Source organism: Aptenodytes forsteri, unplaced genomic scaffold (genome assembly GCF_000699145.1).
Source record: "Aptenodytes forsteri isolate BGI_AS27 unplaced genomic scaffold, ASM69914v1 Scaffold284, whole genome shotgun sequence".
Classification (NCBI taxonomy): Eukaryota; Metazoa; Chordata; class Aves; order Sphenisciformes; family Spheniscidae; genus Aptenodytes; species Aptenodytes forsteri.
In genome coordinates this window covers 2,675,973-2,694,377 of record NW_008794445.1, presented here as the reverse complement: position 1 = coordinate 2,694,377, position 18,405 = coordinate 2,675,973, and the positions used below count along the sequence as shown (strand labels likewise).

Here is an 18,405-nt window from a genome sequence, read left to right as displayed (position 1 = left end):
TGTGTGTGGGGTGTGGGGCGGGGGGGCTGGTGCCCCCGCCGCTGCTGTGGCTGCGCTGGTGCCGACGGATGCTTCGCAGGCTGAAGAGCCCCCGGCCCCGCAGGCTCCGGCAGCGGGAGGCGGGGGAGAGGGGGGCTGCCAGGGGTCTTTGGCTGCCAGCAGCTGGCACGGGGCACAGAGCCACCGGGAGGTCCAGGGTGCATTGGGGAGAGTCGCTGAGGTTGAGGCTGTCCTCCAGCGTGGTCTGCAGGCTGCCCACTGAGCTGCTGCTCCGGCTCTCCAGCGAGGTATCGCTCTCAGGGGCCTGGGGAACAGGGGTGTGAAAATAAACCACAACTAACCACAATTACAGAAAAAGGGGAAAAACTCCAATTCCTCTCTCTCCTCTGCTGGGGAGGGCAGCTATAAACCACCTGAACAATGCTACAAAGCACCAGCCATTCAGTTTGCCCAGGGAAATCCCTTCTGGAGGAGGAAAGGTTTCAATATTTTGAGCTCTGATTTCATTCTGCTCCAAGATGAATCTTCCCTTCCCCTGTGAAATGCTCCACCAAAGGGAAGGGGTGCTGGGTCTGTGAGCTCTGCAGCCCCTGCTGCCAGGGTGCCCCTGCCCACTGGCAATCCAGGAGGCAGCAGGGACAAGACTCCCTGCGGATCCCTGCTCTTGGCTTCCCTGTGAACCTGCTGCACTGGCTGCGGACACATCAAAACCATCAGCTGGCCAGAAATCAGGGGTCTTCTGTACATAGACCTCAGGCCCTATACGTAGACCTCCTCTCATTAAAAAATCAGCAATGTTTGGGGAGAGAAAAGAGGCTTCATAGTTCTTTTGACCAGCGCTAGTGGCAATGACGGTATTTAGGGCAGAAAGGTGGGGTTCCCTTCCAGCAGGAAGAGGAAACAGCCTTAATTTCCTTGTATCAGTGCTTTGTTAGTTAAGCTGCATTTCAGTTATTCCTAGGAAATTGGTCTACACTGTGAGATCATCACTGGGACACAGCACTAGGAATGATGGATGTAGGACTGGAAGCGGTCTCCTGAACCATAGCTACTCAACACAGTCTGCATCACATAATCAGAAGTTTACCAATTTCTCCTTTACAACAGTTCAGTACTTTTGCCCCACCGGTATGCCAACTCCAGAGCTCTGTCTCTTAATGTCTAAACTTATACCAGAAGTTTCAACACCGCAACAACTCAGCGGCCTCAGCTCGAGGTTAAATTTATCCCTGGTGAATTTATACACATTTGTATTGTGCCAACAGTGTCTGTCACATAGAACTGGATAACATATGATTTTATTTTTATTTTTTAGTTTGTCTGGAATAGTGTCCCTGTACTCAAACAGGAATTGTTCATGGAGTATCTTCCAAGAACAGTAACAGGGATCTCTATTGGACTTTCATCTCTGCCTCCTCTGCTCTTCAGAGACACTTGATCTTCCCTCAACACTTTTATTCTTCTCTTTCATTAGTGAGAAATAGCTGCCTTTTCAGAAAGAGATAGCGCCTTTCTGGGATGTAAGAGCTAAGTGGGCAGGGGAAAACAGCGAGCTCAGGGACACGGTGTGTGGATGTGGCATGAAGGGCTGTGGAGGAGGTAGGTGGGGAGAAGCCTGTTCCAACCAAAGCAGGTGTGTGATCCTGAGTCACGGCACTAAAAGGAGCCGAGGTGGCTGTGCAGCTGCCATCTCCCTGGCTTACACTGTGACTGCTGTGCACACAGGTGTCTGCAGCTCACTTGGCACAGGGGACCCAGGAGTGAGCTAAGAAGTGATGTGATTTTGTCTTCATGTGGGGCCAGCTGCAGCTGTCAAACTATTTTTTGATTCAAAGCAGAATAATATATGATTTCAGGGGGTAAGAGCTATACAACACCCCTTTGCCCTCTCTCCTCCCCAACCTTCCTGCACTGTGTAGTCCACTGTGCTCCTCCAACAAGTTAGATCAGGTCACCCAGCCCCTGACCACAGTTGCCTCTCTCTTTCCTCTGCCTTCCTCCCCATTCAGCCCCCTCTGTTTGGGTGTGATGTGAAGATCAAGCTTTCCTAGCAGAGGGAAGCGGGGGTCCTCACCTGATGAAGAAGTGAACAGTTCACAGTTGGAGATCTCTGTGATGCCCACGAGCCTTGCAGAGAGATCTTAGGAAGGTTGTGTGGACGTGAGACTTTCTCAGGCCCTGTCTGGGTGGCAGAGATGGCTGGGTGGAAAAATTCTGCTGGTACAGGTAACAGAGGGCAAGACGCACCTGGAGAGAAGGGGCTGGGAGGGACTGACAAAGCACCAAAAGAAATGGGAAGGAGAACAGAAAAAAAAATAAAGTTGAAGAGTCCTCCAATTTGATTTGGTGCCTTTGCTGCTGTTACACCAAGGGTCCTGCAAGTCCAGTGTATGGAGGATATTTAGTAACACGCACTCCTGGCCAAGAAGGCTCAGTCTAGTGTTCACACCCTGGGTCCCACTTTCTACGCAAGGACCAAAACCTGCATCAGACCCGGAAGATCTAACACGGCTCAGAGCCATAAAGCAACAGCCCAGCTTGCCTCTCCCGTTGCTGCTCTCACAGAGAAATGCCAAGCTGTAAGGCCTTGATTCAACTACGTATCACTGCCAGAGGACTTTCATCCCAGATCCTGCAAAGCAAGGGATGAAGGGAGATAAATAAACTGGTGGTTTGGGAAACCTGGGGACCACAGGAGGCCAGAGCGTGCTCAAGAGTAGAACTAGAGCACTTTCACCAAGGGCAGACATGTATTACGTGTTCCCTGAACCTGTACCTGAGGAGCCTGGTCTCAGGGGGCAGCAGTGTTTTACCATGCCAAGCGAGCACAGTTCATCCAGCTGGCGTGTCAGGGGAGGCTGTCCCCACTCTTCTCTGACCATGCATGGGTGCACTACTGTGAATGGGAATCAGCTCTTTCACGATACTTCACATAAGCCAATCTGAGGGAGGATATAAGATCTAGCAGCAAAAGAAGGAACTGCTTCTCACCCCATTCCTGAGGACTGGCAAACTGAAAGCTAATTCTTGGTTAGTGTAACCCCACTTCAGATTAACTCCATTCCTGGCAGGGGGGAGGCAGGAGAAAGGCAGGTGAGCTGAATCAACCCACACTTTCAGCAGACCTGGAGAATGATGAGAGCTGTGCTCACCTTTGGTACTTTCATGCTTTAGCCAAGACTGAACTGAGTTGAAAGAAGTTTTCTCCATTTCACACAGGTAACTGTCCGGGTTTGTAGAGCCATCCGTACTGGATACTGGGAGCAGGCATTCCCCCAGATCTCCTACCCCATTGGAGTCAGGTCTGTCCTGGCCATCCTGCTGGAAAAAATAAGTGAGGACAAAGCCTTGTGAAATTTAATGGCAGATGACAGAGCAGACCTGTCAAAGCCTCAAGAAGAGCTGATTCTGAAGATACCTTCAAGCTAGCTAAGAGATGCTCAGGTTTCCAGCCCAAATCCCCTAAATTTAGGCTCATTCAGAGGAAGTTACTGACAGTAGTGAAGAGAACTTTCAAAAACATACATCCCTTTTTTCTCCTCAAATCCTTCTCCACAATATGTCTCCACGGAGGAGCTCTTGAAAAGTGACCAGAATTTATATTCCTCAGCAGGGACACTTGGATGAAAACAGAGCACTTCACATGAGCAGGGGCAGAAATACAGCGCATGGTGCAACATGCCCATGACTGCTTGGGGCTAACCTTGATCTCCTTAGGACTCAGCTGAGAAGCGCTGTGATTGTCTGACTCATCTCCTAGAAGGATGGAAGAGGACTTGTCTGAGTTGAGGGATAATGCTTCCATTTCAGCCAGCTGGACCTGCAGGAAGGAAAAGGAGCTGTCACAGGTCATGCCTGGCATCCACATTTCAAGCAGTCACACTGTTTATGGTGGATAAGTGAGAGCCTGTAGACCCGAGATCAATTTTAGGTTATATTCCTTGGATACATCAGGTACCACCTAACCCAGACCTGGGCTGGGCAGGAGAATCCACTTTTTAAGGAAGGTTGAACATATGATCTGCAAGCAGCCCACCGCCAGTCCATGCTCCTCTAGTGCCAGAATTGGAGGAAGGAGTCCTGAATCTGTCCCAGTGATACAGCTGGCACAAGGCCCTGCAAGTAAAGCCAGGCAGGGAGAGGGCTCCCTCAGGCCGGTGACAAGGCAGTCTGCTCTGCTGAGGGATGAGAAGTAGACCCCTCTCTCTGAAGGTGCCATGGACAGCCCTGCTTAAACATGAAGGTGCTTTCATTCCAGGGGTAGTCATGCCTCTTGCAGTCCATGCCAGTATCATGCTTTTCATATTCTCTTACCTTCATCACTGAAACTCTGTTTCCCTCCAGCTTCCCTGTGTCTTCCCTCTCGCCTCACCTCTAACCTACCCAAGACCTCAGCTAACACCACCTCCCATCATGCTCTCCATCCCTAAGCTCACCCCTCCCACCCAGCCATACTTGTGGTCTCTTGCTTTCTGAAACCATCCGACCACTGCATCTTTCTCATCCTTAAGCCTCAGCTCCGCTCCAGTCCCATGCCTGACCTTGCTCCATCTTTTGGCCTGTTTCATACAACATGTGCCCCTCTCCCATCCTCTTTCCTCCAAGCTTTCAATTCCCCTCTGCCTGATATCTCTTTCTCACAATGCCTGAAAAGCACCTCCTTTTTCTAGTAGCCTAAGCAGCTGCTCTGTCCCTCCTGTGCTTGGCTTTCCGTCACTGGTCTCTAGAGTCCCACCAGTTCCCACCACCAGCACCTGACTCTTGAGAGCTATATTCTGCGTTGTCTCAGTCAGGACAATTTGCTTCCTGGCCATTTATCTTGTCCTCCCCTGTGTTTGTGTTTGCAAGAGACGGGTACAGCTTTTGTGCTATAAGAGCAGGTGGAACATTTGGAGAGATGACTCCTTCGAGCTGGGAGTTTAGTGGCTTGTGCCAATGCCAGAGACTGGAAGAGGTCTCCATCCAAGGGATAATGCACTTTGAATAAACAGGACAGAAAACCAGAGCTGGATTTAAATAAAGGGCACAGATGACATCCTTATTTGGGATATTATTCTGACACAGTAACATGGTGCTGTTCAACCATGAAGAGAGCCCAAAACCAACAACTGCTGCTCAGAGCGCAGACACACCAGAGAACCCACAATGAAGTTGTGTCAAGCACGCTACACAGCCACCAGTCAGCAACTACTTGTGTAGAGAAGCACAGTCTTCATTCAGTCCCACTTAATGTGCGTACTCATCCATTACTCGCCTAAGTGCTTGTTGCACCAGAACAGCCTTACAGCTGTGCTTGTAGAGACGCGAGCGTGAAATGTGATAACATCTGCAACTACCTTCTCCATCCATAAAAATGGGTTTCAACAAAAGCCAGAATAGTCTGTTCTTCACTGAACCACTTGCTCACAAATTCTGGCCACCCTGGGATCTACACAAAAAACATAATCAACAAAGTCATGAATAGATAAACTGCACGTGTGGAAACACGGTTCACCACTGCTCACTGGCAAACTCCTGCCACTGGCTAAACACACTATCAGCCTCCAATACACAGGTGTCTAACTGTCAACCAGCCCAAGACTGAAAGGATAGCGATGACAAGAGAAGAGGTTAGCGGTATGAAAAAAAGATGTTTTGTTCTTAGAGCTTCCATTACTGCAGAATATTTAAAAATCTTCTAACTAAAGATGAGGAACAAAAAAATTTTAAAAAATTGTAGTGGGGGGAGAAGGGGCAGTTCACTAGGAGCACAATCCATGAAAAATGCCAGGGACATCAACCTGAGACACTGAACCATGCACACATATCCCTTAGAATATAACTAGTTGCAGATATAACATATCTTTAAAAACAGAGCCATGATTACAAAAATCCTTAATTGTACAAATAATTGGTTTGAAAATAAGATGCCAGCAGCTTAACTGGGAAAGACGCTGAGCACTTCTACTCAATGCAACAAAAAGCTTAGCACATAAACATATGCTCAAAATTATTAATAGGTGTTGTGTCCATCCACTGTGCTCAGCATCTCGATGGATTAAACTACAAAAAAAAAAAAAAAAAGGGAGTGAACATTTTTAGCTAATATGTGATTTTTGTCACAAGGGCAGAGTTAAGGGTGATTCAGTGGGCAGCGAGCATACGATTTTGTTCGAACACACATGTATTGAATAGGACTAAATAAAAACTGTTTTGCCTATATAACTTGCTGTCGATTGCTTCTGAGATAGTACAATTCTGTCTGTGTGTACAATGCACATTCAGATATGTTGATGTACCAGAGTACACTCTAATTTATTAATGACTATGTGCATTGCTGGTGTTAGTGCTGGGACAATCCTAGCTGTGACTCCACGTAGTGATTTCCTGTTGGAATTTCCTCGATGTGTTTTATACTATGAAATATGAAAAGAAGGTCATGATCAACGACTTAAAATACTGAGCTGTAGTTTTGGTTCATATGATCAGAAATAAAATATCTACATTTTACTCCTAAAGTTATTCCTGCAGATATAGACAATTTCTTTTCAATTCCACATTTTAGATGTCTTGAAATATCAATTTTGAAAAATAATTTATGGCTTTATAACAGCCATTAGAAAATATGATCTAAGAATAATTCTTTGGTTGTGATTATTCTGTTAAACTCTTTGCTGTGGGTTGCACTTGAAGATTTTGCTGTCTAGTTTCCTTGCTGGGAAGGTAAGAAAATCTGTTGTTGTTGTCTTCATTCCTAGGCAGGATACTCAAGACTATCTGGAAGGTTTTCAAATGCAGCAAACTAGCTGCAAATGGACTTAATTTCGGGGCAATCATTCTGGAATGCCTTAGAAGATCTGATTTTCTGAGAAGGCTGAGCACCAACTGCCGAATATAAGGACTTACATAAAACAGTGGAAATCGCAGTTAATTGAAAACTAGTTATTTGGCTGCATTAATGCAGCATCCATTTGTGAAGTGCTGCAATACTGATAAACTACAGCAATGTACATATTTTGATACTTTCAGAGGGAAGCTATGGGGACAAGCAGATAGCTGAAAGGCTGAAAAAAAATAAGAGCATCAGAACTAAGCGTCTGAAGCCAAACATAATATTGTTTTCTTCAAACATGGATAATCTGGCAATGAGAGCTCCCTTCCCAAGTTTCCTGGTTTCTTTATAAGCAAAAGCAACATACCAAGTTAGTTATGGGGCAGGAGATGATGAAGATTGCCACTGATGTCCTGATGTACTGACAGATGAGCCAAGCTACTGTCACAAGTCTGACCACGATCATAGCACTTAAATACAATAAAATTATTTCAGAAACAAAATTAATTCTGCTACTCACCTAACTTCTCCCAGGCTACTTTGCTCCTGAAGTTTCACAACATGAAAAGACTAATTGCTTAGGAAGTAGTTTTCCAAAGCATCTACTAGCTTTAGGAGCACAAGTCTAAGCCATTTGGTATCCTGCTCTTAGCAACAACCCATTTGTCAGCTAACAGGTTCTACATTAGAAAAGAGACTCTCAAACTTTCTCAGTGGGCCCATTCTTATTTAGTTTTTGCTCAAACTAATTAGCCATTTTTCACCACAAACCAATCCTTGCTCACAGACGTTGACTCTATTCAACAAGGCATTTAAGCATGTGCTTAATTCATCGACCTCAACAGGGAATAAGCAAGCACATGCTTAAAATGAGGACAAAACACATGCTTAAATCTCTCACTGAATTGTCCCTGAGTGCTACCATTGGGGTGAGAACCTTTGAGTCCTCCATACAACATGAGCTTGAACCTCTGCTTTTCTTGCAGAACTGAACACAACAAGAGCTGCCAGGATGCCTTCAGTCATTTCTCTACAGCTCATTCAGTCCCTCCTGACCTGTGTCCCTCTGCTTTTCTTGCAGAACTGAACACAACAAGAGCTGCCAGGATGCCTTCATAGTCATTTCTCTACAGCTCATTCACTCCTGTGTCCTGGCACATCTCACCTTTCCACCACCTCAAACATCCCCCCGTGGCTAAGGAGGGCAGGCCTGTACTAGAGGCAGTATCAGCAATGCATGACAGATGACAAACACATGTCAACAAGCTCTCTGTCTACACAATCTACAGCCAGGAGCACACATCAGACGACCTGCGGGCATGTGGGTGTGGGTGTGCAGGTCTTGGGGGGAGAGTCCCCTCACGCATCCTCGTACGCAGGTTACCTCTTGCTTGTCATGGTTACACTTCTCGCACATGGCCGGCGAGGAGTAATGATGGAAGACGGAGCCCGATAGGTTATCGATGATCATTAACTCCCCGTCGAAGGAGTCCTTAATAATTAAAGAGACACTGTCCAGCCATAAGTTCTCCTAGGGGACAAGAAAGGGGGGAGGATGGGAGAGATCATTTTAAGAATGCCGAGTTTTTTGCTTCAAAGTTTCATGTGAATTTGGGGCTGGGTTCTCCACCCTGACTTGTCTGGAGCAGCACCTTGTTCTGCAGGTACCTGCACAGGGTCACTGGGGGAGCATTTGCTCCTTAGGGTGTGTAAAGGTGCCAGAGTTCAATGCAAAAAAAAAACAGAAAGAGGGACTGTCTTCACTCACTGTCAGTGCATCACAGCACTGCTCACGCCTCCCTTCCAGCTCTGCTGGAGTGCCTCACTCTTCATCTGCCATTTCCCCTGCTCTCGTCTCCTGAGCTCACCTCTCAAATTTGCTCCTAACACACCTTTAGCTGATCTGCTCCATTCCTCCTCTGCTGGCCCTCAGGCTCCTACACCATGATGACAATGAACAGGACCCCACTGTTGTCACAGCCTTGTCCCCACACAATGCCACCAACTCAAAAGTCTACCACTGAAAGCAAACCTCTCACCCTGAGGTGGAAGAGTCTATCTGCTAATGCTAAGCCCTCAGTCATCTAGACTGCCCAACTTCTCCCCACAGCTACTTGCTGCAGTCTGGTTGGTAAGCTCAAACGTGTACTCACCTGTGCTGGAGAGTAACATCTCATGCACAGACGTCCTTCAGGATCTGTTCTCCCACTGTCTCCTGCTCCTTTTCCCTGTCCTGAATTCGGGGAGCCTGACTTGCGGGAGCACAGCCCATGTGCAATTTCCAGCTCAATCTCAGCATCCATCTCTGCATCTTCCTGGGCCTCCTTGTTGCTGTCATCGAGATGTTTCATAAGCACAGCTACCACCACATTGATGAGGACAAACTGGGCTGTGAGCACAAAGCTGACAAAGTACAGTGGGGAGATGAACTGCAGGTTGCTGAGGCAGCTCCGGTCATCATGGCTGCAGTCACGCAAGGTGTCCTTGAGGGCAAGTTGGGTTTGAGAGGGAACGATGGAAGGAAGGAAGGACTAAAGTAAGAATACAAACTTGGCTGCTCTTTCTGTCAAAAAACACTGATGACAATGAAAAGAACAGGGCAAACGTTTCTATCACCCCACACCCTCTGGGATCATGAGGCCCTCAAAGAATCAAGGACACTATCTGATCATGTGCTCTCTGCTTCAGAGCAAATACGTCCAAAGGTGTACAGAGCAAACTACTTCCAGACCATCTCATGTTGCTGCCACTGTAGCTGCACACATGTGAGCAAGAACAAAACTGAGCAGTCTGGTACTGCCTTCTCCCATCCAGACTCAAAAGCACCATATGTGTTCAAAGAACTTTCCTCTCTCCCTGTCCTTTGAAGGAAGGAAGTATTTATTTTGGATTGCCCTTGTTGCTCTGCAGATGGGTGCCATGTCCAGTGCACCTACATTCAGCTTTGGTAACAGGCCTTATGACAGTGGATATTCCCTCTTAGCCTGGACAGTCTTCTTGTTCCTCCCAAGGACAATCTGCACTTTTCTCAGCCAGATGTCTGTAGGACTAGATGAGCCCAAGGTCTGAGTTACTGTGGCGGGGAGGGAGATTCTGGCCCAAGTAGGGACCTTACCTAGCAATCCAGCTCAAGTGCTCCTTCCCTTTTCTAGCCTAAGCAGTGCTGAACAAAACACACATTAGAATTTCTCCTTCCCCACAATAAGGACATCCACACCCCTGAGGCCCAGTTACCTTCATGATCCCATTCCAGTTGTCACCCGTGGACACCTGGAAGAGTGTGAGGAAGGCCATCCCGAAGTTCTCAAAGGTGGCATGGCGGCTCATGCCCTCGCAGGGATTCTCATCATTGCATACTGAAAGGAAGGGGATCGCAGCTATCAGCGGAGGACACACTGCTGGCCCTGAGATCAACAGCAGGAACTGGGGAAGGGAACTTCAGGCTTCTCACAGCCTAGAGACCTCAAGTAATGGCCTCAGCACCCTGCCCAACAGTTGGCTGTTGCCCAGCAATACAGAAAAATCCCTGGTGGCCCAGCCCCGGGATATCAGGCAGTGTAACTCTGTTGCTCAGGGGGATCCTCCCAACATGTCATTGTGCTGCCTTTCTTCTTGATCAATATTCCATGGCAAGAGATATAAACAAGCCTTCCCTGAGTGTTTCCTGTCATCTTGAAGGCAATATCAAGGTAGGCAGTGCAGAAAAAGCCAAAGTTTAAGAATGAAAGAGAAACCAGACACTGCTTTTATTTTGTTAGGCTGTTAGGACAATAACAATTTAGAGGGAAATTCTTCTTCTATCAATTACACATAAGGGAGAATAAAGGCCACCAAGTAATTCAGTCCCTTTATTGAATGAGTACTGATTTTGAGAAACCTGAGGTTCCCAGCAGGTCTGTAGCTCACACTGGAGCATGGTCCACTTGAGACTTACCCAGTTTTCCAAAGAGCTCCACTCCTAGAGCAGCGTAGATGAAAAAGAGGAGCATGAAAAGCAGTCCGAGGTTTCCCACCTGAAAGCAAACAGCATGGTCAGCCTACCCCAAAGCCTATTTCATCTGTACAGGCAAGTGTTTCTGTCTTTCAAAGCCTGAAGAGAACAGCAGCAAATTCCCAGTGTATAAATGCAACCAAACAATTGCTCAACACTTGGGAAATCACCAGTTGCAAATGGACTCAAAGGATGCTCTTTTCCAAGTTGCCTCCACTCCAGCACAAGCTCTGGCCAGGGCTGACTGGTGTGCAGTTTCTGGGCCAGGTGAAGACAAGCACGTGGGAGCAGGGGCACAGAAGGTGAAGCCAGTTTGGCTGTGTGAAGGACAAGCTACGGATTACAGTGTAGAGGTGTGTCCTGCAGTGCTACATGCCTGACCAAACTGCCCAAGTCCCTTGAAGCTATGCTCATGTGAAGAGCGCAATAGCAGTGCTCCAAAAAGACAGGGGCACAGGTACACCAGCTCCTGCCATGAACCAGGCAGAGCATGGTGGGGCCAAGCACCAGCCACATGTGGAGGTTACAGCAGGGCTTGTGGAGGGAGTAGGCAGGCAGGAAGGAAGAAGGGTAAAGAGGCCCTCTTGAAATATGGGGAGAGGAGGAGGAGAAGAGAAGAGGAGACTATGAAGGAGCCAAGAGGGGAAACAGAGCTTCCTTTGCATCTCGCGAATAACAGGTCAAAGCTTAATTTCTGGGCCACCAGCAGCTTCTGTTTGGAAACCCTCCAATGCGAGGATTGCTGCTTCATGGTGCACAAAGGCAGCAGTACCACCGGCAATATGGGCACTGTCCCCAAGTCCTCACTCTCCCAAATCACTGTTTGCCTCTGAATCTCCTGCCTTCTAGCATGTGGGGCAGCTGGGTTATATGTGACAAGCAGGAGGGGTTTTTGAAAGAGGTAGGGTGAACAGTAACAGCAAATGTCAGTAACGGTTAGCACACTGTTGGTGGAGCAAGAGAAGGCAGGGAAAAATTAAGGATCTAACTGGTATATGGACGTTTTTGAAAAACTGAACAGTGTCTGGTCTGAATGCAGGTGGTCACTGGGCCTTTGTTAGGATCATCCACTTCAGGAGTCTAATTTAGTCATTGCAACTGCTGTGCCATCCAAATTCAGGAGAGAAATGAATGATTCAGCCCACCCACTCCCCTGGGCTGCCAGGTCCTGGCTCCATACATACTCAGTGGAAGGAATTATTTCTGATTACTAAATTGGAAACCATACTAAATGCTCTGAACACACACCTCTGGGTCTGTGTCTACAGGGCATTAAGAAAAAGAAGTTAATAAAATTTAGCTAAGGGCTAAATTTCCAAAGGGCTCTTTAAAATTAAAGCTCTATTCACTATTAAGAATTGTTGCAGTATAAGAAAGACAGGAAGGGAATTGAAACAGGACAACTGGAGACGCCTTATATACCATTAGCAAGCCAAAGTCCCTGATGTGAGTCTGTGCTCTAGGAACATAAAGAGAAAGGTCGAGAGGAGGAAAAAGCGCAAGGGAAAGGACAGCTTATTTTTAACTGCTTCTTTTAGCAAAGCCAATAAATCTTGGAGAATAATATTACAGATAATTCAATTGTCCCCTGAAGACTCAGTGTATAAAATATGGAGACTAAATTCAATCTTTTAACAGTGAAACTGGGGGATTTTAGCCCTGCTTTAAGTGCAGATTTTTACACAACTTTAACTTCGGAGTGATTTTTGACCCCTCTGTTATATAACTTGATTAAATGAAGCCAACCTGTTATAGAAGGAAGCAAAAGCCAATCAATAGGAAGTGGATTGACCACAGGTTTTGATGCTGCAAGGATTAAGCACTACTTGGTATTACCTTCCAGGGAATACCTAGAGGCCAGACCTTTAGACATCTGCTTGTGAGGGTTTTGTGGCAGATATTAATGACCTCCAAAAGACCATCTTGGTTAGCAAAGGAGCTGTAGGTGAATGTGAGAGAGGAAAGCCAGAATTTATAAAGTCTGGAAGAATATACTAGTGGTTTGTGGCTAGGACCAGACAGCAGGGCTCAGAGGCTTGAACTGAGGTCCCAGCTGTGCCCTTTTCTATCCTGAGCAAAACACAACACTGCCTGATGACTCAGTTTCTCCATCTACATGACAGGGATATGAACATTTTCTCCTCTCCTATTTATTCTTTATATTTTGGGGGTTGAAGTTGAGTGTCATCTTCTAAATGCAAATATATTGCAGAGTCCTCTTACTGAGGGCTTCTGGATACTACTTCAGCCAGTTCTTAATATCTGTGTGTTGCATTTATCTGTATTGCAGAATAAACAAGCCACAGACATGCAGACACTGGGTCTAGAGACCTGCCCCGTTCCAGATCCTGAGCAAATCAGCTGTGGTAGCTCCTGGAATGGAAACGAGCGAGGTGCAGAGAAGCTGCACTGAGCCACCGTGGGGCAGCAGAGCCAGAACTAATAACTGTTACTGGCCCAAAGCTGCCTGCTGTAAGAACACCCTTAATCTCCTGTTCTTTCCATTGTCCATTGTATCTCAGCCCCCAACTATCCTGGATGACAATATTATTATATATCCTATATATGAATTATATTATTATTATTAGACAGAAATACAAATTATTATTGTATAATGAAAAGCATGAGAGATCAGACAGAGCACAGGATCCAGGAAAGATCACATTGTTTCCCCCTCACTTTTGTGCCATGAGATTCCTCTAATTCATATTGACATTTATTGTCACCAACATCGGAAGTAAACTCCTTGGGTAACTACTCATGCTGTTTTCAGACTGATTCTCAGCTCTGCATCACTTGCCAAGACTGGCACATTAGCTGATAAATCAACTGACAAATGCCCATGCATTTTGATATCATGCAAGACAGCTGCCTGCTCGGGGCCTGCCAAGGGAATGGTCTGGTGTATGATCAGTAGAGCCACTTGGTGCCATTACTCCTTGCTTAACAATTCTCTCTGGAGGATCCAAAAGGAAGAGGACCAGTCTTCCTGGCTGATCATCCATCACAGAGGATCCTCACAGTGGGCTTGAAGCCTGTGTAAAGCACCGTGTCAGCATCTAATTCAGGAACAGCTGCCACTCACAGCTCATGAAATCCTTCTGTCTAGCTGTCTTGCAGTAGACACTTAACTGCTGGCTGTGTGAGCCACAACAGAGCACGTCACTGCTTCTCATACACGAGAAGCTCAGAAACACAAAGGGATCCAGGAGGAGAAAGGAAGAAAAGAAAGTAGGAAGGGAGAGGCACTGACTAAGAAAAGGAGTGACGGGAGTGCGAATGAAAGAGAGGAGAGGAAAAGGGGACATGTGTGGGGAAGGGTGAGAGGGGCAGAGACACAAAGACTTCCTTTCCTCCTGAAATGGCTGCCAGTCGCTCTCCCCTTCTTACAGAGAGGGAGAGAGGAGCTGGGGACTAGCCACAAGTGGTAGACATTAGCTAGACATGATGGGAAGAAATCTGCCCTTATCCAGGAATCAAGCCTTATTTCATTCACCCACTGGAGAACAGACACATGAGGTGAACTGTACCCCTGTGATTGACATGATAACCTGGACAACACCTATCTGAGGAGAGTGTAGACACCACCTCTGAGACTCCACAAGAATCAAGCCTTTGGAAAAAGGGTGCATAGCAGGAGAGTTGGACTAGATGACCTTTAAAGGTCTCTTCCAATCCAAACTATCCTATGATTCTATAATAAAAGGAGAGTCTTTGGGGCAGCTGGTCTGTTTTACCTGTGGCAGCGCTTGAACAACTGTATCCAGCAGTGCCCGCATTCCTGTGGCCATCTTCAGTAGCTTCAGAACTGCCACAACAAGCACAAGAGAAGCGTCACTCAGACTGAGCTCAGAAGGTCCATCCTTTGTGTGACTTACTAATGGCAGTAGCACAAGACAGATGTCCTGTCTCCCCTTGCCCTAGAAAAACTGTATTGTGCCCCTTGGCCCCCTTCTCCCTTTGCCCACTTCTTTTGACTGTACAACCCCAGTGGTTCCTTCTCCTCCAGTGCATTTCCTTCTTACTGAATACTCTGTTTCTGCCACCCATGCCTATTGGGCTTCTTCTGCTTCACCCAGACAGTCTGGCCAAGAGCCCTCTTTCTCCCAGCACTGCATATCACAATTCTCCCTCTGCTCTGATTTTTCATTCCACCACTTTCTCTTCCTCCAGCCACCATCTGTTAAGGCAGCTTAGCACATCTTGGCCACCACCAGGAAGATTCAGGACCCTCCCTGTGCAAACTTCAACCTGCTTGGTGGCCTCTTTTCCAAACACCACTGCCATACTTGCCCTGTAAAAGAATAACAGGGAAAGTTCAGCTCTCGCATGATGTGCTCACCCTCCTGGTCCTTCACCTCCTGTTAAAACCACTGCATCTAAATGCCTGGCTTAAGGAAGCCAGAAAGCTTTAGCCTCTAGGCTGTCCTCCGCCACATGCCCTGCCTCCCTCCCAGGGCTAGGGACAGGGGGAGCCCATGACTCTATGTGCAAACTTCAACCCTCTTGGTGGCCTCTTTTCCAAACACCACTGCCATACTTGCCCTGTAAAAGAAACAGGGAAAGTTCAGCTCTCGCATGATGTGCTCACCCTCCTGGTCCTTCACCTCCTGTTAAAACCACTGCATCTAAATGCCTGGCTTAAGGAAGCCAGAAAGCTTTAGCCTCTAGGCTGTCCTCCGCCACATGCCCTGCCTCCCTCCCAGGGCTAGGGACAGGGGGAGCCCATGACTCTACAGCCGCTGCTCCATGAGTCATGGCACCAAGTCCCACTCCATGGCCACCTACACCCCTGCCTCTGGCCAGTGTCTCTCTCACCCCGGGCAATGCGCAGCACCCTCATGATCCGGATGATAGTGGGGTTAATTGGGAGAGCAGCATTGATTTCAATCTCTTCCAATGTGATGCCCATGACAGACAGCAGCACAATGGCCAGATCTAGCTGGTTCCACCTTAAGAAGAAAAATTGAAGAGAATAAAGGAAGATGGAGTTTTTCCATTTCCCTGAAAAAGAAAGTGAATTGTCTCCACTTTAACCTAAATATTTCTTTATGTATGAATTCAAGGCCCCACTCTGAGTCAGCCTATATGGGCTTTTGCAGACAAACAGAGATTCACTTTGCACACACCCTGAGCAGCCAGAGGCAAGCCAGCCTGATCTGAAAGCATGGAGCTGTGTTACTATGGTGCTATGCTTTGACTAATGGGCTCAGCTTTTTATGGCCTTACTACCTCGAATCAGCTTCGTTATATATGTTCTGCTTCAGCATGCTCCCAGTTTGCCTCAAGGGCAGGAAAAAAATAGCTCTCTCTAACCCCACCTCCTTTGCTTTCTAGCCTAACCAGCAGATGCCAACCAAGAGGCAGTTTTTGGACAACTCTTACTATTGCCTAGGTATTGCAGCTCATGTGGGCTGAGGCTAGGTCCATGCTGTGCCGAACTGGGAGGCAGTCAGGTTACTCTGCTACCACCTCATGCTCCAGATAGGGATCCATCCTCAAAACCTCCACCCCAAACCCAGTTGTCCCACAGCCACGGTTAACATAACCCTCTGCTCACCTGTCTTTGAAGAATCGCCGCAGACCGAATGCCACCAGCTTGAGGACTGCCTCCAACACAAAGACAGTGGTGAACAGGTAGTTGCAGTACTTGAGGGCGGTCTCCAAGGACTGCCAGCAGAAAGAGAGGGTAAAGAATTGAGGCGAAAGCAGCATCAAGCACATAACCTGTGGGGGGACTCTCCTGAGTGCCAGGAATTCATTAGGAGGTGGGGAAGCTGCCCCATGCCTCCTACCTACTTGAATGTGGAGGCTACCTACTAAGGGTAACCATCAGCTGGCCCCTCTGCCCCACGCTGTTCTCAGGATCAATTGTTGCTCCTTTCTCCTGTACTGCTCAGCATAACAGGGAGGAGGCGACTGTTGTGAGGCTAATCCACTAAGTACCATCAGCCTCTTCCTCTGCCAATAGCCCATGCCACCTGGATGCCACCATGTTAATGGCACTGGCATAGCTATCGACCAGAAGTGAGGCACGAAGGTTACTCCAGTTGTGGATACATGTTATCTCTGATGGGAGGAAACCCCTCTCTGCCTTGATCTGGGGCAGGCATATGTCATGCCCCCATCTGGTGGCACTTTGTACTGGACGGGTTCGAAGCACTTTGGCAAGATTCTTTAGCAGAACCTGACAGCAGGCTGGCATGGCTGGACCTCCGTTCCAGGGGAAGGAGCTGAGGAGTAAGGAAGAGGAGTGACTGGTTCAGGAACAAAGGCCTGATGTGAGGATGACAATAGACAAGGTTGAGAGTTCCTGCAGAGTAAAACTGGGCACCATCAAGGGCAAGATAAAAGGTGGGCAGCTGGGCAAGATGGGCAAGAAACAGAGGAGACTGGCAGTGGATTTGAATGAGGACAGACAGATTCAGTTCCTAATCAAAGCTTGAGCTGCCTTGGACAGCATCTGCTCAGGCACCAGAGCTGTCACCTCAACCAAGGGTCTCCTGAAGAGTAAACAGAAGTGCCACCAGGCAGATGTCATGATGAATGCTTTTTCTACATATGGAGACAGAAAGCTCCTTTGATATGTGCAGCATACATTTTTTCCATCAGAGGCATCATGAGCTTTGCCAGGAACGCTGAGAGGTAGCTGGTCTTCCCCAACCAAAGTATAAAACTTATTTGGCCTTCAAGACCCTTTGCTGGGAATCAGCCCCTGCAGCTGGGAGAGGCTCTGCCCAGCACTTTGCCCCTGCAGCTTCTCTTAGGCAAAAAAGGTGGCTCAGTAGAGACATCCCAGCCCATGACACACAACCAGCCACTCTAGTCCTCTCAGGTCAGGCCATATGGCAGGAGAATTGAACTGACATTTGGAAATCTGATGCAAAGCCTGAAGCTCCCAGGACGCTGCTGCTTCCACCACTCCTCCTGTTAGGATCCAGGGGAACATACAAAGCAGACCAGGCAGCTAAATTTGGGTGACCCACATACCCACTTAATAATATAAAGCACAGAGACTTAATTGCACCGTGCTTTCTAGGGGCCTGACTCTTGGTTAGATACCTTATCTCTATCGATTTTAATGGATAACAAGTGACTGAGTAGGGGCTACCTTTCTGGATATATACAAAACTCTTCATATAACTTTGCCTGCTACATTAACTCTTACAACACTTTAATGGTACTTTTTAGAGACACTCAACTGTCCTACCTATTCTGGTGGGCAGTGGTCATCAGAGAGCTGCAGCAAAATAACGTAATGACTAGAGGCAGGGCTTATCTCCATGATCTCACTCACCACAGGTTGGTTGTAGTGCTCCAAGGACATAGTGACCACGTTGAGGCAGATGATGAAAGTGATGAAGATGTCCAGATAGTGGCTGGTGCAGACCGAATGAATAAGGAGGCGTATGGGGCAGTAGGTAGCATAGTACGGCAAACGCTGCGCCTCTTCAGTGGAAAGAGGGAGATGGGCAGAGTTAGGAAGAAATTGGAAGAAAGAGAGAAATGGGTAAGAAGCACTGAAGAGGGAGCAGGCATAAAAGTGGTGATAGGTGTTGAAAGAAAAGGGAATGACGGCGGGAGAGAGAAAGAACAGAAAAGG

General features: G+C 47.5%; 1 protein-coding gene across 1 annotated transcript in view; it reads right to left on the bottom strand.

The window, feature by feature from the left end:
- The window catches only part of CACNA1I (calcium voltage-gated channel subunit alpha1 I), a 165,795-nt gene that overhangs the window by 387 nt on the left and 147,003 nt on the right, over nt 1-18,405 (bottom strand). The window contains 13 exon segments of the mRNA XM_019474817.1: nt 1-10; nt 12-304; nt 2,075-2,271; nt 3,153-3,318; nt 3,704-3,820; nt 8,196-8,342; nt 8,965-9,294; nt 10,046-10,167; nt 10,746-10,824; nt 14,540-14,610; nt 15,621-15,754; nt 16,363-16,472; nt 18,100-18,251. The exon segment at nt 1-10 is cut by the window's left edge and continues 387 nt beyond it. Of these exon segments, the coding sequence (XP_019330362.1) occupies nt 1-10; nt 12-304; nt 2,075-2,271; nt 3,153-3,318; nt 3,704-3,820; nt 8,196-8,342; nt 8,965-9,294; nt 10,046-10,167; nt 10,746-10,824; nt 14,540-14,610; nt 15,621-15,754; nt 16,363-16,472; nt 18,100-18,251 (1,928 nt within the window).